Source organism: Cetorhinus maximus, chromosome 5 (assembly GCF_964194155.1).
Source record: "Cetorhinus maximus chromosome 5, sCetMax3.hap1.1, whole genome shotgun sequence".
In the NCBI taxonomy this organism is placed as follows: Eukaryota; Metazoa; Chordata; class Chondrichthyes; order Lamniformes; family Cetorhinidae; genus Cetorhinus; species Cetorhinus maximus.
The window spans coordinates 92,283,427-92,303,383 of record NC_135883.1 but is presented as its reverse complement, the minus strand read 5'-3'; the positions used below and the strand labels follow the sequence as shown (position 1 = coordinate 92,303,383).

Below are 19,957 nucleotides of genomic sequence, written 5' to 3'. Positions count from 1 at the left end.
TCTGCTGGCAAAGATGCTGGGTCTCAGGTGTCACACACAATGAGGGTCTTTCTGGAGTATCAGAGGCAGATGAGTTCCTGAATGTCAGAGATTCCTGACGCATTGCAGAGCCTTCGGTAGTCAACAGAGCAATATGTACAGTGCATATGCTCTGTGATGACTCAGGGTTTAGAGTGCATGAGCTCTGCCATTGAGAGAGTGGCCAACCTCATGGAGAACCCAATACAGCACTGCCCTGAAGTGAATGCAGGAGCAGTGTGCTTAAATGCACAGAAAGAGTGAGACTCTCGGTAGTAATGACAGCTCAGTGTTGCTGATGGCACAGAGATACATGGAGTGGATATCAGCTTTGTCCTAGCCGGTGGCCTCATCCAGTATTCAAGGGTATCATGAAAGGGCTGAGGCAGTCGAAGCAGCTGAAGAAGGGTCGACCCCTCAGGGGACTCTGGTGCCATCTCTCACTTCCTTGGCCCCTCTGACTGAAGAACCATTCATGCAGCAAGGCCTTGTGACAGATGCTGCTCCTGCAATCACACTGACTCAGCAGCCTGTGGAGAGCCCCCATGGGCAACTCCATGACGTGGACAGAAGCCACAGGCATCCCAGCTGGATGCGGAGACAAGGGAGCAGACTGCATCCACCTCCTCCTCAGCCTCAGCTCCCTGTAGAAGTGGAACGGAACGCAAGGAGCCTTGTCATTAGATACACTTTATGGGTCACTTAGCTGATGATTTTTCAGTCTGTATGGTCATTAATTTATACTTTAATAATTATTGCTCACGCCTATGGTCAGAGTTGCGTGTTACTGTTGCTTGATATTAAAAGGGACATGGATTTAAGGGACATGAAGATGGGTATGGAGGATGGCTTGTTTCATGCAGTGCCATGGTCAATGTTGGGGGAGACTGTTAGTGGTGGAGACACCATTTTCAATCTATCTGGGTGGCAATGGAATCATTCAAGTGTGTGTGTGCTTGCTGGGTAATTCTTCTCTAAGAAGAAAGATGACTTACAAAAGGCTGAGATCCGTTCAAGTGAAACGTTGTTGAATGAATGTGGCCCCTGTGGCCATGCCAAGCCTGCTGATTACCGTGAGCCTGACAGCCTCAGTGACCTCCCTTCGAAGCCTGGGCACTGGGCTCTCTGGAATGCCACCATCACCCTCTTCTTCTTCCATCTCCCTGTCCTCGTCTGAGGAAGAGTGGTGTTCCAGGCCCTTCTCTTCATCCAACTTCAGAACTCTTTGCATACTCATGTTGTGGAGCGCACAGCAGCAGACCGTAATACGAGACACCCTGGCTGGCTCATATTGGAGAACACCACCTGACCGGTGGAAGCAATAGAAATGCAGCCTCAAGATGTCAATGGTCTGTTCAATGCAGGTTCGTGGTAGTGGATGGTTTTGGTGCCTCTCTCTCTCTGTGTCAGGGTGCTGGATGAACATCCAGAGCCACCCAACTCTCCAAGGATGAAGGCATCATGATGGCTGCCTAGGAACTGAGCACAGTCCTGGAAGAATTGTAAGAATTTGAGGGATTTTAAGGTATAAAACCTTTTTAATTCAAATACCTGGGTTCAAAATTCTTAATTTATTACATTGGGATCCTTAGTTGTGCCTGACCTAACAAGGCACGAACCACCAGTATTAATCAAATAGAATTTATTAAGCAAGATGTTACACATATTTACTTATCTCTTTTAGCTTTAATTTCCTAAACATTTCAGCGCATTTAAGGTCACAAGGTTATTGAGAAGATCAGCAATTCTCAGACACAATTGCTTCCCTGTTTTCGGTCTGCTTTTAACTGTTTAGTTGCCTTATTCAGCAGGCAGAAATTCAAACTGAACTATTTAAAAGGTGATTAAGACAAAAATCCATTAATGTTACTTCAAACTGATAACAGAATCCTAAAAAGTAATAGTGCTATCAAAATCTTATACTATGGTCACACACCAGCTGGTCATTCAGTGAGTGGAAGCCTTTTCTGTTCAGGAATCTGGCTGGATGGTCGGTCAGTGCCTTGATAGCTACGTGGATAAAATTGAGAAACCCCTGGACGTGAGGGAATCCATCAATGGCAGCAAAGCCCAATGCTCTTTATGCTGTGCTGGTGCTTTTTTCTCAAGATGGATCTAGTACCTGCCCTCTGGAAAAGGCTATCCGTGACTTCTCTGATGGCGTGATGAGCTGCCGGCTGCGAGGTGCCACCCAGGTCCGCAGCTGATGCCTGGAATGCCCCGGATGCATAAAGTGTGTGATGGTGACCTTAACGGTGGCAAATAGGGGACTGCCATGAGGGCTTTGAGACATCAGGTCTTTGTGGAACAGAGCGCAAATCTCTGAGACCGTCTGCCTGGATAGGTGCAGTCTCCTACAGCACTGTCATTTGCAGGTAGCTGACTCTTGGCCAGTACACTCAATGTCTTGGGCAATGTCTTCTTCTCCTTGCAGCCCCTTTCTGTATTCCTGTGGCCTTCTCCTGACCAGGAGAATGCATCTGCTGAGGCTCCTCCTCGCGAGTGTGTCGAATGTCACTGTAGGCTGCTCCCATTTCCATTCCCTCACCTGCCACTTGTTGATTCACCAGGACTTTGACTGCCAACTTCTGATGTCAGCAGCCTCACATCCCTCTCTAGTGTCTACCACTCACTTTACAAATGAAATCTGCTCAGCATGAGCGATGGCAACTCTGTGCTACTGCTTGAGCAGCTGGGTATAAATCTCCATCTTTCACATATGTTGACCATATGTGCCATATTCACAAGAGCTGTACCCTAATGTGCCCCAGACCCTCTGTTTTCTCTGTGCCTCCAGATTGAAAATCTCAAATTGCTGCCAAAAAAACTGTTAATGAGTTCCACAACAAGCTCATTATTGGAGGAGTGTGGGTTGCTGGCTCTCCAGCACGGACCTCCGTTTGAAAATCATGTCTCGTTCCGGTGGCTCGGGATCCAGCGACGCCATCTGAGAATGCAATTTTCAATGTGTGCCTGTACCCAAACCCAAACCATGGAATCTGTTGCCATCCCTCAATAGGTAGGTGGTAAAAAGACAAAAGAGAGCAGCATCAAAAGAAGTGAAGAAAAAATGTTCAAAAAGTGAAATGCTAAACGGAACCTCCAAACACCAAAACAAGACAATATACCTATGTGCAACAACAGTAAACCAAAAATACATTGAATAACAGAATTTCACTCTCGCTCAGAACATCAGCAAAAATGCACTTTCAAGTAACTCACTGTTAGCAAGTGATTGGAAGTGTGCCTATATTCTGCTGAAAGGCTGAGTTTTTAAACTCTCTGTGTGTGTGTGTGTGTGTGTGTGTGAGAGAGAGAGAGAGAGAGAGAGAGTCTGTCTGTTTGTACGTTCTCATGAGACACATGTAGCCACTTTCACTATATGGCACAGAGAACACTTCATTTTCTCTCCAGTAGGCAGCAACATATCGTGCACCTTTTTTCACCTGCATCACGTATCGAAGGCTGAACAGAATTTCATTGGGGAACTGGAGAATATGAGGATACGGTTACTGACCCATGTCAATTCTTTTTGAATTGGAAGACAGACTTGCATTTATGTAGTGCATAATCACATCTCGCAGAAACATAAGTGCTTCATATACTGTGAATTAGTTTGAACTGTAGTGATTTGTTATGGAGGGAATTGCAGCTGCCATTTTATACAGCAAGGACCTACAAACAGCAATGAGAGGAATGATTAGTTAATTTGCATTTGGTGGTGTTTGTTGAGAGAGGAATGTTGACCAGGACACCAGGAGACCCTCTACTCTTCTTTGATTAATCCCATTTGAACCATTGGAATAGGCAGGCTCATTTGAAGGATTACTTTCATTCTTGAAAACAGTTTTAAGCATTTGTTGTTTACTTCAAATTTGTTTTGCCACAAGTAGTCTGTATTGTTTCTTCCCAAGGTTTTTGCTGATTAAATCAAAAGTCAAATAGTCTCACTTGTGACCTGATAAAAACATGAATTTGCTTGTAGCTGATGAGATGCCACCTTATAAACCAAATACAGGAAAATATATAAAAACCGAAAATTACAGGACCAAATAACATCAATGTTCTTTGCAATCTTGCAAAATGTCTCAGTAATTAATTTAAAAATGAATATACTGTGCCTAACTGTTAATTTTCAAGCTATTCTTGGAGGTTTAGCATTTACTTCCTAAGAAGCTATATCATTTTCTTAAACTCAGAATCAACTAACTAGTGTTTCCTTGTATCCTGAGGTTAATATTGAAGTGCAATGACTGAGGAGTAAATTGATGATCATTTCTTTGACACCTTAATAGAAAAAGCTTTGCTGTTCAATTTTGTAATGGATCCAATAATGAGTGGTTTTCTTTGGGGAAAAAGATATTGCAAAATACTTTGGTATTATAAGTTTTTTAGAACACAATGCAAATCTATAAAATATGAGCCATAATAGACCCTGTGGTGTAGAAGTGTAAGGAATGGTCTTAAGATTTTAAAATTGTTTATTTCCTTCTAAAGCTGAAGCCCATGTCATATACAGTACACTGAAATGATTAAAGCATACAATTTTTAGTAGATTACTGTATAAACTTTGGCTTTCTTGATAGTTTAATTTATGGGACCCCTCTCTTAGAAGATGGAGTATCTAACATGAGTGAAATTGTCATTGCAGGTCAAGAACTTTCCTTTCATTGGTTACATTCAGAAAGATGGTGTGGCAAATCATTTGCCAGAAAACACAGCTCCTTTCAAATTACACTGCAATTCTACCCATGGGGCTTGGACTGTGAAAGCAGCCATTCTGATAGCTGTCTGCTCTATCTTTCAGACACGCTGGCTGAAGATTTTGAACGTGGCAAAAATAAAATCAGTTATTGAGCAGTTAGATGTTACAGTAGGTTGTAAATCTTTTCAGTTTTATTCCCATCTTAATTGTAGAAATGGCTCCCTCAGGGTTCTTTCATTGTTGCCAGTCAGTCAGCAAAAGAATTTATCTTTGGTCATTGACTTTGCCCTAATATGCAGATCACTTGTTCCTTTAGAGAGCTGCTGCTGTCGCTGGCACTGGGCCAGGTGCTGTCATTGTTGATCTGTGGTATAGGCCTGACTAGCAAGTACTTGGCGGAGGACTTCCATGCCAACACTCCAGTGTTTCAGAGCTTTCTCAACTACATCCTCCTGTTCCTGGTTTACACAACCACGCTGGCAGTACGGCAAGGTAGGCAACACCTAACTTCACATGACCTTTCTCTTTTAATTGTAAAGGACGAAAAGACAAATTAGTCATCCAACATGTCCATTGCAGCTTGCTTCATATTTCTAGATTAAGCTAAAAAGTTAATGCCTGTCACTCTTCAACCAGTTTATCAACCAGCAGTAATTATGAGATTTCATTAGCCAGTGCTAATTGAATAATCATTCTCATTGTTCTGTGTTTATTGTCAAAGCTCTGATCAATGCTATTTATGGCATACATAGTGGATGGAGGGGAGGTGGGGACATAATTTAATGGATATCAGTGTATGAAAATGCTACAGATACTCAGAACCTGCTTGCCATACTGAATATCAGCAGCAATGTTGTAAATCCCCACCCCTTTGTCAGATTACACTTTATAAAGTAACTGCTACTCCTGTATCATTTTGGTCATCACTGACCCTTTAATTGTAAAATGGAGGTCAAAGGTATGCTTGTAAGCTTTAATTTTTTTTCCCCTACTAGTGTAATGGGCAAGATATAGTGACTCAGGCAGGGACAGTAAGAGTTGGACCAGACGTAGTAAGAGGAGCAGAGAGAGGGAGAGAGCTCTTGAAAAGTATGAAAAAATTATTGAAAGGACGTTCAATAAAATTGTTTGAGAGGAAGGTGAAAGAAATAAGCACTGTTCTTTTCATACCTGGTTGCCACCAACCACCCCCCACCACCCCCCGCCAACCCTGAAGAAGCCCAGTACTTTTAAAAGGCTGCATGAGTTTCCATTTCAGTCCAGCTAGTTAAATTCTTTTTACACAGGTCAATCCCAAAAGGCACAGTAGTAGTGCCACACAACACTATGGATGGTATCCTCAATGTGAAGACAGGACTTCTTTTCCAAAAGGAATGTGTGGAGGTCACACATGCCAATACTTGCATGAACGGATACATCTGCAATGGGTAGATTGGTGAGGGGGCTGCCAAGTAGGTTTTTCTCCCTTATTGCTTTTCTCACCACCTGCCGCAGACCCAGTCTGGCAGATATGCGCTTCAGGACTTGGCCAGCTTAGTCAGCAGTGCTAGCAAAATACTTTTGTGATGGACATTGCAGTCCCCCACCCAGTGGACATTTCGTGCCCTTGCTGCTTCTTTCAAGTGGTGTTCAACATGGAGGAGTACTGATTCACTAGCTGAGGAAGGGAGATAGGTGATAGTCAGTAGGAGGTTTCATTGCCTGTGTTTAACATGATCTCATGGGGCCTAGTCCCTTGGGACTCCCAGGCACAACCACTAGGCAAACTAGGTGGTCTTTCAGGATGGAAATATTTGGGGGCAGGGGATGTGACAAAACTGAACTGAAACTACATAGTGTTTTAGAATGATATGAGCAACTTTCCACATGTGCCCGAGGTTTCCACAGATGAATCTGAAACTCTGGAATTTTCTGAAGCAGCTCTTTCCTGGCCCCACCCACCCCTCACACATGCACATTAAACCTCCAATCACAATCTCCCTATTGCCTCTGCACTCGCCGATCCACCAATCACAGCCTACACTCCCCCTTCATGCTCACTGATCCACCAATGTCAGCTTACCCTTTCCCTGCTCTGCACCCATCCCAGGTACTCACTGATCCTCCTCCAGTCACAGCCTCCTGTTCTCCTCTGCGTGCTCGCTAACTGTAGCTTTCCCTTTCCTTGCCCCCTGCATGTGCTCACTGACCCTCCAATCACAGCTTCCCCCCTCCCCTTTAGTGGTCGTGGGTTTGGAAGGTGCAGTCAAGGGAGCCTTCGTGAATTTCTGGCAGGGCAATTATTTTATTGTTTTCTATTATTCATTCATGGGACGTGGGCATCACTGGCTTAGCCAGCATTTATCACCCATCCCCAATTGCCCTTATTCAGGGGGCACTCAAGAGTCAACCACATTTCTGTGGGTCTAGAGTCACAGAGCAGATTTCCTTTCCTAGTGAGCATTAGTGAACCAGGTGGTTTTTTATGACAATCTGAAATGGTTTTACAGTCATTATTAGACTTTTAATTCCAGATTTATTTTAATGGATCTAAATTCCACCATCTGCCATGGTGGGATTCAAACCCGAGTCCCCGGGTCCCCAGAGAATTCCCCTGATTACCAGGCGAGTGACAATACCACTACGCCACAGCCTCCCCCGGACTAATACAACAGAACAAGAAGTTTGAACAATACAAATGTTTTCAATAATGTCTGAATTGTTGTTCATTTGCAATCCCATGAATGGTTTTTGACTGTACGAAGATAAAATAAAAGAATGAATAAATAAAGGCCAGTCTTCTTACTTTGCACTTTCAACAGGGACCTTCTCTGAGAGAGAGCACGTAACAAAAATTCCAGTATGTGCAGCACACCATTTTCCAAAGTGGTTTGAAAATATTGTGCAGCATGTGTGAGAATTTCCAATGTGCACGCTCAGCAGGAGATTTCCCTGCCAGGAGCACAAAGACAGTAAATTATCCCTTTGGAACAATCTATTGAAGAGTATTTTCTCTCAGCTTCACAGAAAATATCAAAAACAAATTTGCTTTCTCCTTAGGTGTTGACAGGAAATACTCCAAGTAACATATTATTACTGCCCAGTAATTTCTGTTGGCATTCATTAACTATAATTTCAGCAAAATTTACTTTTAAACAAAATAGGGGGAGGCAGTGACCTAGTGGGCTAGTAATCCAGTAATGCACCGGAGACCTGGGTTCGAATCCCACCATGGCAGATGGTGGAATTTGAATCCATAAAAAAAAAAAATTTGGGCCAGGATTTTAACTGGCCCAGAGGACTGGAAAATCGCTAATGTAACCCCCCTATTTAAGAAGGGAGTGAGGCAAAAGACGGGAAATTACAGGCCTATTAGCCTGACCTCGGTCGTTGGTAAGATTTTAGAGTCCATTATTAAGGATGAGATTTCAGAATACTTGGAAGTGCATGGTAAAATAGGGCAAAGTCAGCATGGTTTCATCAAGGGGAGGTCATGCCTGACAAATCTGTTAGAAGTCTTTGAGGAGGTAACGAGTAGGTTAGACAAAGGAGAGCCAATGGATGTTATCTACTTAGGCTTCCAGAAGGCCTTTGACAAGGTGCCGCACAGGAGGCTGCTCAGTAAGATAAGAGCCCATGGTGTTAGAGGCAAAGTACTAGCATGGATAGAAGATTGGCTGTCTGGCAGGAGGCAGAGAGTGGGGATAAGGGGGTCCTTCTCAGGATGGCGGCTGGTGACTAGTGGAGTTCCGCAGGGGTCAGTGTTGGGACCACAACTTTTCACTTTATACATTAATGATCTAGATGAAGGAACTGAGGGCATTTTGCAGATGATGCAAAGATAGGTGGGGGACAGGTAGTATTGAGGAGGCGGGGAGGCTGCAGAAGGATTTGGACAGGTTAGGAGAATGGGCAAAGAAGTGGCAGATGGAATACAACGTGGGGAAGTGTGAGGTCATGCACTTTGGTAGGAAGAATAGAGGCATAGACTATTTTCTAAATGGGGAGAGAATTCAGAAATCTGGAGTGCAAAGGGACTTGGGAGTCCTAGTCCAGGATTCTCTTAAGGTTAACTTGCAGGTTGAGTCGGTAGTTAGGAAGGCAAATGCAATGTTGGCATTTATTTCAAGAGGACTAGAATATAAAAGCAAGGATGTGCTGCTGAGGCTTTATAAGGCTCTGGTCAGACCACATTTAGAATATTGTGAGCAATTTTGGGCCCCGTATCTCAGGAAGGATGTTCTGGCATTGAAGAGGGTTCAGAGGAGGTTCACGAGAACGATCCCAGGAATGAAAGGCTTAACATATGAGGAACGTTTGAGGACTCTGGGTCTATACTCGATGGAGTTTAGAAGGATGAGGGGGGATCTAATTGAAACTTACAGAATACTGAAAGGCCTGGATAGAGTGGACGTGGAGAAGATGTTTCCATTAGTAGGAGAGACTAGGACCCGAGGGCACAGCCTCAGAATAAAGGGAAGACCTTTTAGAACAGAGATGAGGAGAAACTTCTTTAGCCAGAGAGTGGTGAATCTATGGAATTCACTGCCACAGAGGGCTGTGGAGGCCAGGTCATTGAGTGTATTTAAGACCAAGATAGATAGGTTCTTGATTGGTAAGGGGATCAAGGTTACGGGGAGAAGGTGGGAGAATGGGGTTGAGAAACTTAACAGCCATGATTGAATGGCGGAGCAGACTCGATGGGCCGAATGGCCTAATTTCTGCTCCTTATGGTCTTATGATCTCCTCCTGGCGGATATGGCGAGCCATTTAAATCTCCATTCAGCGCGGTGGGACTGTAATATCCTGCCGGGTGAGAGGGACCAGAAAACCCTGGCCCTGGAACTAAAAGTCTAGCGATGACCATGAAACCATTGTCGATTGTTGTAAAAAAAAAACATTTGGTTCACTAATGTCCTTTAGGGAAGGAAATCTGTCGTCCTTACCTGGTCTGGCCTACATGTGACTCCAGATCTGCAGCAATGTGGTTGACATTTAAATGCCCTCTGAAATAGCCTAACAAGGCACTCAGTTGTATCCAGCCACTAAAAAGTCAGTAAAAAGGACATGATTCCAGGGATTGCAGGCACCGGAAGTGACAAGGACAAACCCAGCCCTGTCAACCATACAAAGCCCTCCTTACTAACGCTTGGGGGCTTGTGCCAAAATTGGGAGAGCTGTGTCTCACAGTCTACTCAAGCAACACCCATAGTCATCATCATGGAATCATACCTTACAGATAATGTCCCAGACGCCACCATCACCATCCCTGGATACGTCCTGTCCCATCGGCAGGACAGACCCAGCAGAAGTGGCGGCACAGTAGTATACATTCAGGAGGAAGTTGCCCTGGAAGTCTTCAACATCGACTCCAGACCCCATGAGGTCTCATGGTGTCAGGTCAACCATGGGCAAGGAAACCTCCTACTTAATACCATGTATCCCCCCACCCCACGCCCACCATCAGCTGATGAATCAATACTCCTCCACGTTGAACACCACTTGGAGGAAGCACTGACGGTGGCAAGGGCGCAGAATGTACACTGGATGGGGGATTTCAATGTCTATCACAAAGAATGGCTCAGTAGCACCACCACAAAATGAGCTGGCCGAATCCTAAAGGACATAGCTGCTAGTCTGGGTCTGCAGCAGGTGGTGAGGGAACCAACAAGAGGGAAAAACATACTTGACCTCATCCTCACCAACCTGCCTGCCCCAGATGCATCTATCCATGACAGTATCGGTAGGAGTGACCATCACACAGTCCTTGTGGAGACGAAGTCCTATTTTCACATTGAGGATACCCTCCTTCGTGTTGTGTGGCACTACCACCGTGCTAAATGGGATAGCAACTCAAGACTGGGCATCAATGAGGCACTGTGGGCCATCAGTAGCAGAAGATTTGTACTCAACCACAACCTGCAACCTCATGGTATATTCCCTGCTCTTCCATTACCATCAAGCCAGGGTATCAACCCTGGTTCAATGAAGAGTGCAGGGGGGCATGGCTGGAGCAGCACCAGGCATAACTAAAAATGAGGTGTCAACCTGGTGAAGCTATGCCAAACAGCATCAGAATCACAGAACCACAGAATCTTTACAGTGCAGAAGTAGGCCATTCGGCCCATCATATCTGCACTGGCTCTCTGAAAGAACATTCCACCTAGTCCCACTCCCTTGCCTTACCCCGTAACCTTGCATATTCTCTCTTTTCAGGTAGCAATCCAATTCCCTTTTGAATACTTCAATTGAACCTGCCTCCATCACCCTTTCCATACTCCAACCACCCCCTGGGTGAACAATTTTTTCCTCACATCACATTTACTCCTTTTGTCAATTATTTTGAATCAGTGCCCTCTACTTTTTGATGTTCTCTTGAGTGGGAACAGTTTCTCACTATTTACCCTGTCCATACACCTCAGGATCTTGAATATCTCTATCAAGTCTCTTCTCAGCGTTCTTTTCTCCAAGGAAAAGAGTCCCAACCTCTCCAATCTACCCTCATAGCCACAGTTCTTTATCCCTGGAATTATTCTTGTGAATCTGCTCTGTACTCCCTCCAATGCCTTCACATCCTTCCTCAATTATGTTGCCCAGAATTGGATGCAGTACTCCAGATGAGGCCTAATACATGTCTTATACAAGTTCAACATGACCTCTTTACTCTTGCACTCAATGCCCCTATTAATAAATTATATTATGATACTAGATGCTTTATTAACTGCTCTCTCAACATGCCCTGCCATCTTCAATGACCTATGTACATATACACCGAGGTCCCTCTGTTCTTGTACCTCCTTTAGAGCCTGTCCCTTTATTTTATACTGTCTCACCATATTCTTCCTGCCAAAATGGATCACCACATACTTCTCTGCATTGAACTTCATCTGCTACTTGTCTTCCCAATCCACCAACATGTCTATGTCCTTTTGAAGTTCAAGACTATCCTTATCACAGCTGACAACATTTCCAATCTCCTTATCACCTTCAAGTCATACGGACTCGAAACGTTAACTGTGTTCCTCTCCGCAGATGCTGTCAGACCTGCTGAGTTTTTCCAGGTATTTTTATTTTTGTTTTAATTTTGAAACCATGCCTTGAACACCACAGTCTAGGTCATTAATATGTATCAGGAAGAGCAAGGGTCCCAACACTGACTCCTGGAGAACTCCACGCAAACCTTCCTCCAATCAGAAAAACAACCATATATCACTACTCTCTTTTTCCTGTCACTCAGCCAATTTCTTATCCAAGTGCCTACTTTCCCTTTTATTCCATGACCTAGAATTTTGCCCACAAGTCTGTTGTGTGGCACTGTATCAAAATGCCTTTTGAAAATCCATATACATCACATCAGCAGTGTTTCCCTTATGAACCATCTCTATTACTTTCTCAAAAGACTCCAGCAAGTTCGTTAAACATGATTTTCCCTTACTGAATCCATGCTGGCTTTCCTTAATTATCCTGCACTTGTCTAAATGATTATTGATTTTATCCCAGACTATAGTTTCCAGAAGTTTCCCAGCCACTGAGGTCAAACTGACTGGCCTGTAGTTGTCAGTTTTATCCTTGTACCCCTTTTTGAACAAGGCTGTAACATTCACAATTCTCCAGTCCTCTGGCACCTCCCCTGTGTCTATTGAAGACTGGAAATTATCATTAGTGCTTCTGCAATTTGCACTCTCACTTCCCACAGTATCCTTGGATGCATCTTATCTGGACCTGGTACCTTATCTATTTTAAGTAAAGATAGCCTTTCTAACACCTCCTCCTTCTCAATTGTAAATTCTCCTAATGTACCAGTTACCTCCTCTCTCACCTCAGCCTGGATAGCATCTTCTTCCTTTGTAAAGACTGGTGCAAAGTACCCCTTCAATACCGCCGCCCCCATATGCAAGTCCCCTTTTTTGTCCCTAATCGGCCCTAATCTTTCCTACACCACCCTTTTATTATTTACATGCTTATGGAAGACCTTGGGATTCTCTTTTATGTTAGCTGCTAGCCTCTTTTAAAGCTCTCTCCTTGCTTTTCTTATTAGTTTCTTCGCTTCCCCTCTGGTCCTTCTATATTCAGCCTGATTCTCCATTGTATTTTTACCTGACATCTGTCATACACGCACTTCTTCCTTTTCATCTTCACCTCTATCTCTCTTGTCATCCGGGACACTCTGGATTTATTTGTCCTACTGTTCCCCTTCAAAGGAGTACACCATGACATTGCCTGCAATACCTTTTTTTGAAGGTGGCCCGTTGTTCAGCCACCGTCCTTTCTGCCAGCACTTGATTCCAACTCATTTGGCTCAGTTGCATTCTCATCCCATTGGAGTTGGCTTTCCCCTAGTTAATTATCCCTTGTAATGGCACAGCGGATAGTAAATGCTGAGCTGCTCAAATCCCAGAGGGAAACTTGGAACAGCTGTCACAACTGTTTTGCAATTTGTATTTTTATTTTGAGATGCGTGCCTTGAATTCAGTAGTAATAAGTCCACCGAGTCTTAGAGGGTGTTTACAAAACTAATTTAAACATTTATTAATAAAATAAATGATTTTAAGCACATGCATAGGCCTACAAATTACTGCTATGATAACTCTGAACTCCCCTAATTAATCTAACTTCCAGTTACATCTCTGTTAAGGCAACATTAAAACCACATAGATTTCAATAGACCCAGGAAAAGCACGCAATACCCTGGATAGTGAAATTTAAAATGAATCCTTTTAGCTTCAGTTCCTGGAGACAACAGCTTGGTAAATAGAGGCTGGAGGCTTTTCATACGTGTTGGGTCTTAGAATGCCCTCTTCTTACACATAACCTCACCTCCTTTATACATGTTTCTCCTTTTTTAATGTAAATCCCATTGTTCCAATTTTTCTTTGCAACTTTACGTTTTCCGTAATATAAATCTTTCATAGTACTCATATTATTAGCAATCTCTGGGAAAAATAAACATGCTGTTTAGCTTAGCCTCTGTTAGCTAGGTGTAACACTTTACCACCTCTTTGAAATTCACAACTCTGGTTTATTTAAAAATGCAAATGTTCTTCACACCTCACATTCTAAAACTTCAGCCATGTTTACTTATTTAGCATTTCAAACCTAGTTTCCCTTTTGATATGTCAAAGCACCCAGACCAGCTGTCTGTAATTCAATTAAAACCCACATACAAACATCTACACACAGAAACTAATCCAAACCCCACTGTTAATCTAGTTTTACAATAAATTATAATAATATTATGAAAATTATTATATTTTAATGACACCCTGCTCTGGATTGTGCCGGGTCCTTTTGCATGACCAGCCTAAACCTTATGATCCAATGATCACTGTCCGTTAGAGGCTCTCCCGCTGATGTTTGATCCACTTGGGCCAACTCATTCACCAGGTGCAAAAGTGCATGTCCTCCCATTGGATCGGAAACATACTGCTGCAGAAAATTATCTTGAACACATTCCAGGAATTCTCGCCTCTCTTGTCCCTTTGTACTGTTCCTATCCCGGTCTATATTTGGATAATTGAAGTCCCCCATTATGAGATTACTGTATAATTCTTGCATCTCTCTGTAATTTATTTGCAAATTTATTTCTCCACATCCCTTCCACTAGTTGGTGGTCTATATATTACATCAATCAATGTTATTGCACATTTTTCATTCTTTACCTCTAGCCAGAGAGATTCCATTCTTGACCTCTCTGGAACATCCTCTGTCTCCAGTGCTGTAATGCCATCTTTAATCAATAATACCACTTGGCCCCCCCTCCCCCCAGCAACCTTTTTCTTCCTTTCTCGTCTCGCCTAAACACCTTGTGCCCAGGAATATTTAATACCCAATCCTGTCCTTCTTTGAGCCAGATTTCTGTTATAGCAATGATATAATTCCATTTGTCAACCTCTGCCTGCAGTTCACCAATCCTATTAACCACACTCTGTGCATTCACATACATGCACCTTAGCTCAGATTTTGGCTTCTCTACTTTTCCCCTTATTCTGACGCCATCTAATGATTTACTATTGCCCACTCTAATTCTATCCAACTCCCAAGTATTCTAACTTGATACAACTCTCAGATTTTTCCTCGTTATCAGTTGATACTTCTCTACTTCCCACTGCCAGTTTTCTCCTCTCCACTCTGAATTTCCCCTCAGTTTCCCATTCCCCTGCCAACCTAGTTTAACCTCTTCACCCCCCCCCACCCCCGGCCAACTCAATAGCACTAGCAAACCTCCCCGCGAGGACATTAGTCCCAGGCTTGTTAAGATGTAACCCATCCTTCTTGTACAGGTCCAATCTGCCCCAGAACCAGTCCCAGTGCCTCAGAAAACTAAGCCCTCCCTCCTACTCCATTTCTCCAGCTGCATGTTGAACTGCTCAATCTTCCTATTCTTATGCTCACTAGCACATGGCACTGGGAGTAATCCTGAGATTATTGCTCATGAAGTCCTGCTTTTTAATTTCCTTCCTAACACCCTAACATCTGTTTTCAGGACCTTATCCCTTTTCTTACTGATGTCATTGGTCCCAATGTAGAACATGACCTCTGGCTGCTCACCCTCCGCCAAAAGAATGTCCTGCAGCCTCTCTGTGACATCCTTGACCCTGGAAGCAGGGAGGCAACATACCACCCTGGAGTCATGTTTACAGCAGCAGAAACGTCTTTCTGCTCCCCTAACTATGGAATTCCTGAATACTATAGCACTTGCACTCTTCCTCCTTCCCTCCTGTGCAGCTGAGCCACCTGTGGTACCTGGCTCTTGCTACAGTTCTCTCAGGAACCATCTCGCTCACCAGTATCTAAAGTTTAGAGAGCAAAATAGCCTTAGTGGATTCCTGCACCACCTACCTGTTTCTCTTAGATACTCTGGCGGTCACCCATTCTTTCTCTGCCTGTGTACTTCTTAGCTGTGGTGTGACCACCTCTCTAAATGTGCTATCCATGTAATCCTCAGCCTTGTGGGTGCACCACAGTGATTCCAGCCACCGCTCGAGCTCCCGTAACTCAGAGCTCAAGCTTCTGCAGTTGTTGATACTTCCTGCAGGTTTTAGTCATCAAGGGCACTTTATGCCTGCACAACTTCCCACATCCTGCAGGATGCACATTCCACATGGCCAACCTACACTGACATACCTTAAACTTTATATAAAGCGTTTACTACAGTATTTATTTACTAATTTATTTTAAACATTTTCTTAATTAATTTAGAATAATTCCTAGGTGTACTACAATTTACTGTGCATATTAAATGCTAGTACAACCCACAAATACAATTAAAAATTATCCATTTCTTAATTACACAGGTATGTGTTTTAGGGCTCGCGCTGTCTTGCCTTTCGTGCTGTTTTCAATCTCCCAACTACCTCAACTCACGCTGTTTTCAGACTCCTGACTGCCTCGCCTCTCATGCTGTTTTCAATCTCCTGACTGCCTCTCCACTCGCGCTGTATTCAATCTCCCGACTGCTTCTTCATTTGCGCTGCTGTCACTGTCCTGACTGCCTCTACACTCGTGCTGTTTTAAATCTCCCAGCAAGTGATAGACAGGAGCTAAGCAATTCCACAACCAGCAGATCATATCTAAGCTCCGCAGTCCTGCCACATCCACTCGTGAATGGTGGTGGACTATTGAACAACTGACTGGAGGAAGAAGCTCCACAAGTATCCTCATCCTCAATGATAGCGGAGCCCTGCCCATCAGTGCAAAAGGTAGGGCTGAAGCATTTGCAACAATCTTCAGGCACAAGTGCCAAGTGGATGATCCATCACAGCCTCCTCTGGAGGTCCCCAGCATCACAGATGCCAGTCTTCAGCCAATTTGATTCACTCCTCGTGATATCAAGAAACAGCTGAAAGTACTGGATGGTGCAAAAGCTATGGGTCCTGACAATATTCCGGCAATAGTACTGAAGACTTGTGTTCCGGAACTTGCCAATCCAACCCCCTAGCCAAGCTGTTCCAGTACAGCTACAATACTGGCATCTATCTGGTTATGTGGAAAATTGCTCAGGTATGTCCTGTACACACAAATCAGGACAAATCCAACCCAGCCAATTACTGCCCCATCAGTCTACTCTCGATCATCAATAAAGTGATGGAAGGGGTCATCAACAGTGCTATCAAATGGCACCTGCTTAACAATAACCTACTCACTGACACCCATTTTGGGTTCCAACAGGGTCACTCAGCTTCTGACCTCATCACAGCCTTGGTTCAAACATGGACAAAAGTGCTGAACTCCCGAAGTGAGGTGAGAGTGACTGCCCTTGACATCAAGGCCGCATTTGAGCAAGTATAGCATCAAGGAACCCTAGCAAAACTGGAGCCGATGGGAATCAGGGGTAAAACTCTCAGCTCGTTAGATTCATACCTAGCACAAAGGAAGATGGTTTTGGTTGTTGGAGGCCAATCATCTCAGTTCCAGGACATCACTGCAGGAGTTCCTCAGGGTAGTGTCTTAGGCCCAACCATCTTCAGCTGCTTCACCAATGACCTTCCTTCCACCATACGGTCAGAATTGGGGATGTTCACTGATGATTGCACAACGTTCATTCGTGACTCCACAGATAGTGAAGCAGTCCACGTGCAAATGCAACAAGACCTGGATAATATCCACGCTTGGGCTGACAAGTGACAAGTAACATTTGTGCCACACAAGTGCCAGGCAATGACCATCTCCAGCAAGAGAAAATCTAACCATTGCCCCTTGACATTCAATGACATTGCCATCGCTGAATCCCCCACTATCAACATCCTGGCGGTTACCATTGACCAGAAACTGAACCGGACTAGCCATATAAACACTGTGGCTACAAGAGCAGGTTCGGGCTAGGAATCCTGCAGCAAGTAACTCATCTCCTGACTCCCCAAAGCCTGTCCACTCTCTACAAGGCACAAGTCAGGTGTGTGATGGAATACTCTCCTTTTGCCTGGATGTGTGCACAGCTCCCACAACACTCAAGAAGTTTGATACCATCCAGGACAAAGCAGCCCACTTGATTGACACCCCTTCCACAAACATTCACTCCCTCCATCACCAATACACAGTGGCAGCAGTATGCACTGTCCTCAAAATGCACTGCAGGAACTCACCAAGGCTCCTTAGACAGCACCTTCCACACACATGACTGCTACCATCTAGAAGGACAGGGCCAGCAGATAGATGGGAACACCACTGCCTGAAAGTTCCCCTCCAAGCCACTCACCATCTTGCCTTGGAAATATATGGCCATTCCTTCATAGTCGCTGGGCCAAAATCCTGGAACTCTCTCCCAGACAGCACTGTGAGTATACCTACACCACAGGGACTGCAGCAGTTCAGGAAGGCAGCTCGCTACCACCTTCTCAAAGGCAATTAGGAATGGGCAATAAGTGCTGGCCTAGCCAGCGATGCCAATATCCTATACATGAATTTAAAAATACATTTTGTCTGTTTAATTAGCTTCTATTGGCCTGAATTTCGGAGTCAGGTAATTTCCCAGCTCCACAAATCCAACCCGGGAGAAAGTGCCCCAGAAGGTCAGATTTTCGCTCCGGCATTCTCTGGGAGTCGGGTTGGCCGACGCTGGAATGACCACGGAGGCTGTGGGTTGCATAGATGCGCTGGGCAGAAGGCCTGCCTCTGTGCTCAGGCAGTATGTCCAAGATTTTAAAAACGGCAATAAAACAAAAACGAATATGCAGTCCTCTTACCTCACGCTCCCTCACGTGCACACTCTCCCCATGCCCCATCTGTGTCAACCCATGCCTCCTCATGTCCTCAACCCATCCCCCATGGCCCCTCATAACCTCCAAGCCAACACAGGGACTGCAGTGGTTCAAGAAGGCAGCTCACCACCACCTTCTCAAGGGCAATTAGGGATTGGTAATAAATGCTGGCCTTGCCAGCGATGCCCACATCCTGTAAATGAGTTTAAAAAATGTCAACTCACCCCCATAGGCCTTTAAAGTCCCTATGTCAACTTAGCACCATCTCATGCCAACCCAGGCCCCCCAGAGATCTCTTTTCCCTTACACCTACCATGTCAAATCACCCAGTATTCAGCATGGGCAGACCTCAGGAGCCATGCTGAGATTAAATAAACTTCTAAGCTTTTATTGCATACTTTATTTTTTTTAAAAACTCCAATTCATAAAAAACCCATTCACTACATACCTTCAACTACACCTTTATAAAAACAAACATTTCGTTGAAGTGCTTAACCCTTTAGAATAACAAACATTTCATTCAGTGTTTAATCCCTATGAAAACAATCATTGGAATTCATAGCTCCACTTCAAAGAGTCTATAACCACTTGGAGCTGCCACTCAAACTGTGAAATGGAAGGCAGTCTGCTGGGATAATGGTAGGTTGTGAAATCAGTCATGCAGCACTCATTCTGTAATGGCAAGTTCCAGGCTTTTGTCAACAAACAGAGTGAAATAGCAAGCAATTATTTTTCAAACTCTCCAGACATTTATTTTGAAAGATTTAAATGCTTTGACATCTTGACAGTTGCCTTTGACATTTCTTTTGACACATCTGACAGTTCCAACGAGCGTGAAAGTTAATGAGTTTAAGCATTTTTTATGCACATTCATGTACAGCTGGAAGACAGAGTGAGCAGATATGAGTTTGGTGAGTGGGCTAGCACTGAATATGGGACCAGATCAGTACATTGGTAAGAAAGGATCATAGATTGAAGCATGAAGATGTAGGCCGGGATCTTCTGTGCCCGCTGGCGTCAGGTGTGTTCAGTGGCATGAGCGGACAATATAACGAGAATGCCAAAAATCAGTTTCAGTTTGCAATTGTCCGCTCCGCCCACTGATGGCAGGCCACATTCCCAACCATCGAGAACCTCATTGTAATACATCAGTATATCATTATAAGGACAGCTAGTGGACTCATCATCCTCCACCCACATCGGCAGGCTGGTGCAGAACACATCTTGACAAGTGTGACATGCAGAAGTTGGGACTTACTGCCAGGGCCTTGCTCACATCGACGACATCCGAGGAGCAGAAGATTCTGGAGCCTGACAGCAATTGGATGTTGGATGAAAGTCCATGGCATGCTGGGTGGATTCTCAAGGACATGGTTCCACTGTGAAGCAGCACACAGAAGTTGGAAAGTCACCATTGATACAACGGATGATAGTCGAGGGGATGGGTGAAGAAGGTCTAGGATTGACTGGGAGATTAAACGGTGTTGGGAGGGTGAGATTGGGGGGAGAAATGAAGGTGTCGGGGGGGCTGAGGTTTGGAGGGGGTAATGAAGGTATT

The 19,957-nt window shown here is 44.3% G+C and overlaps 1 protein-coding gene across 2 annotated transcripts in view; it reads left to right on the top strand.

Annotated features, from left to right (window-relative positions):
* slc35f1 (solute carrier family 35 member F1) overlaps window positions 1-19,957 on the top strand; it is a 435,718-nt gene that overhangs the window by 149,818 nt on the left and 265,943 nt on the right. For both annotated transcript variants that reach the window (XM_078542204.1, XM_078542205.1), the window contains one exon: window positions 5,040-5,215. In XM_078542204.1, coding sequence (XP_078398330.1) covers window positions 5,040-5,215 — 176 coding nt within the window. The remainder of the gene's footprint in view (window positions 1-5,039; window positions 5,216-19,957) is intronic.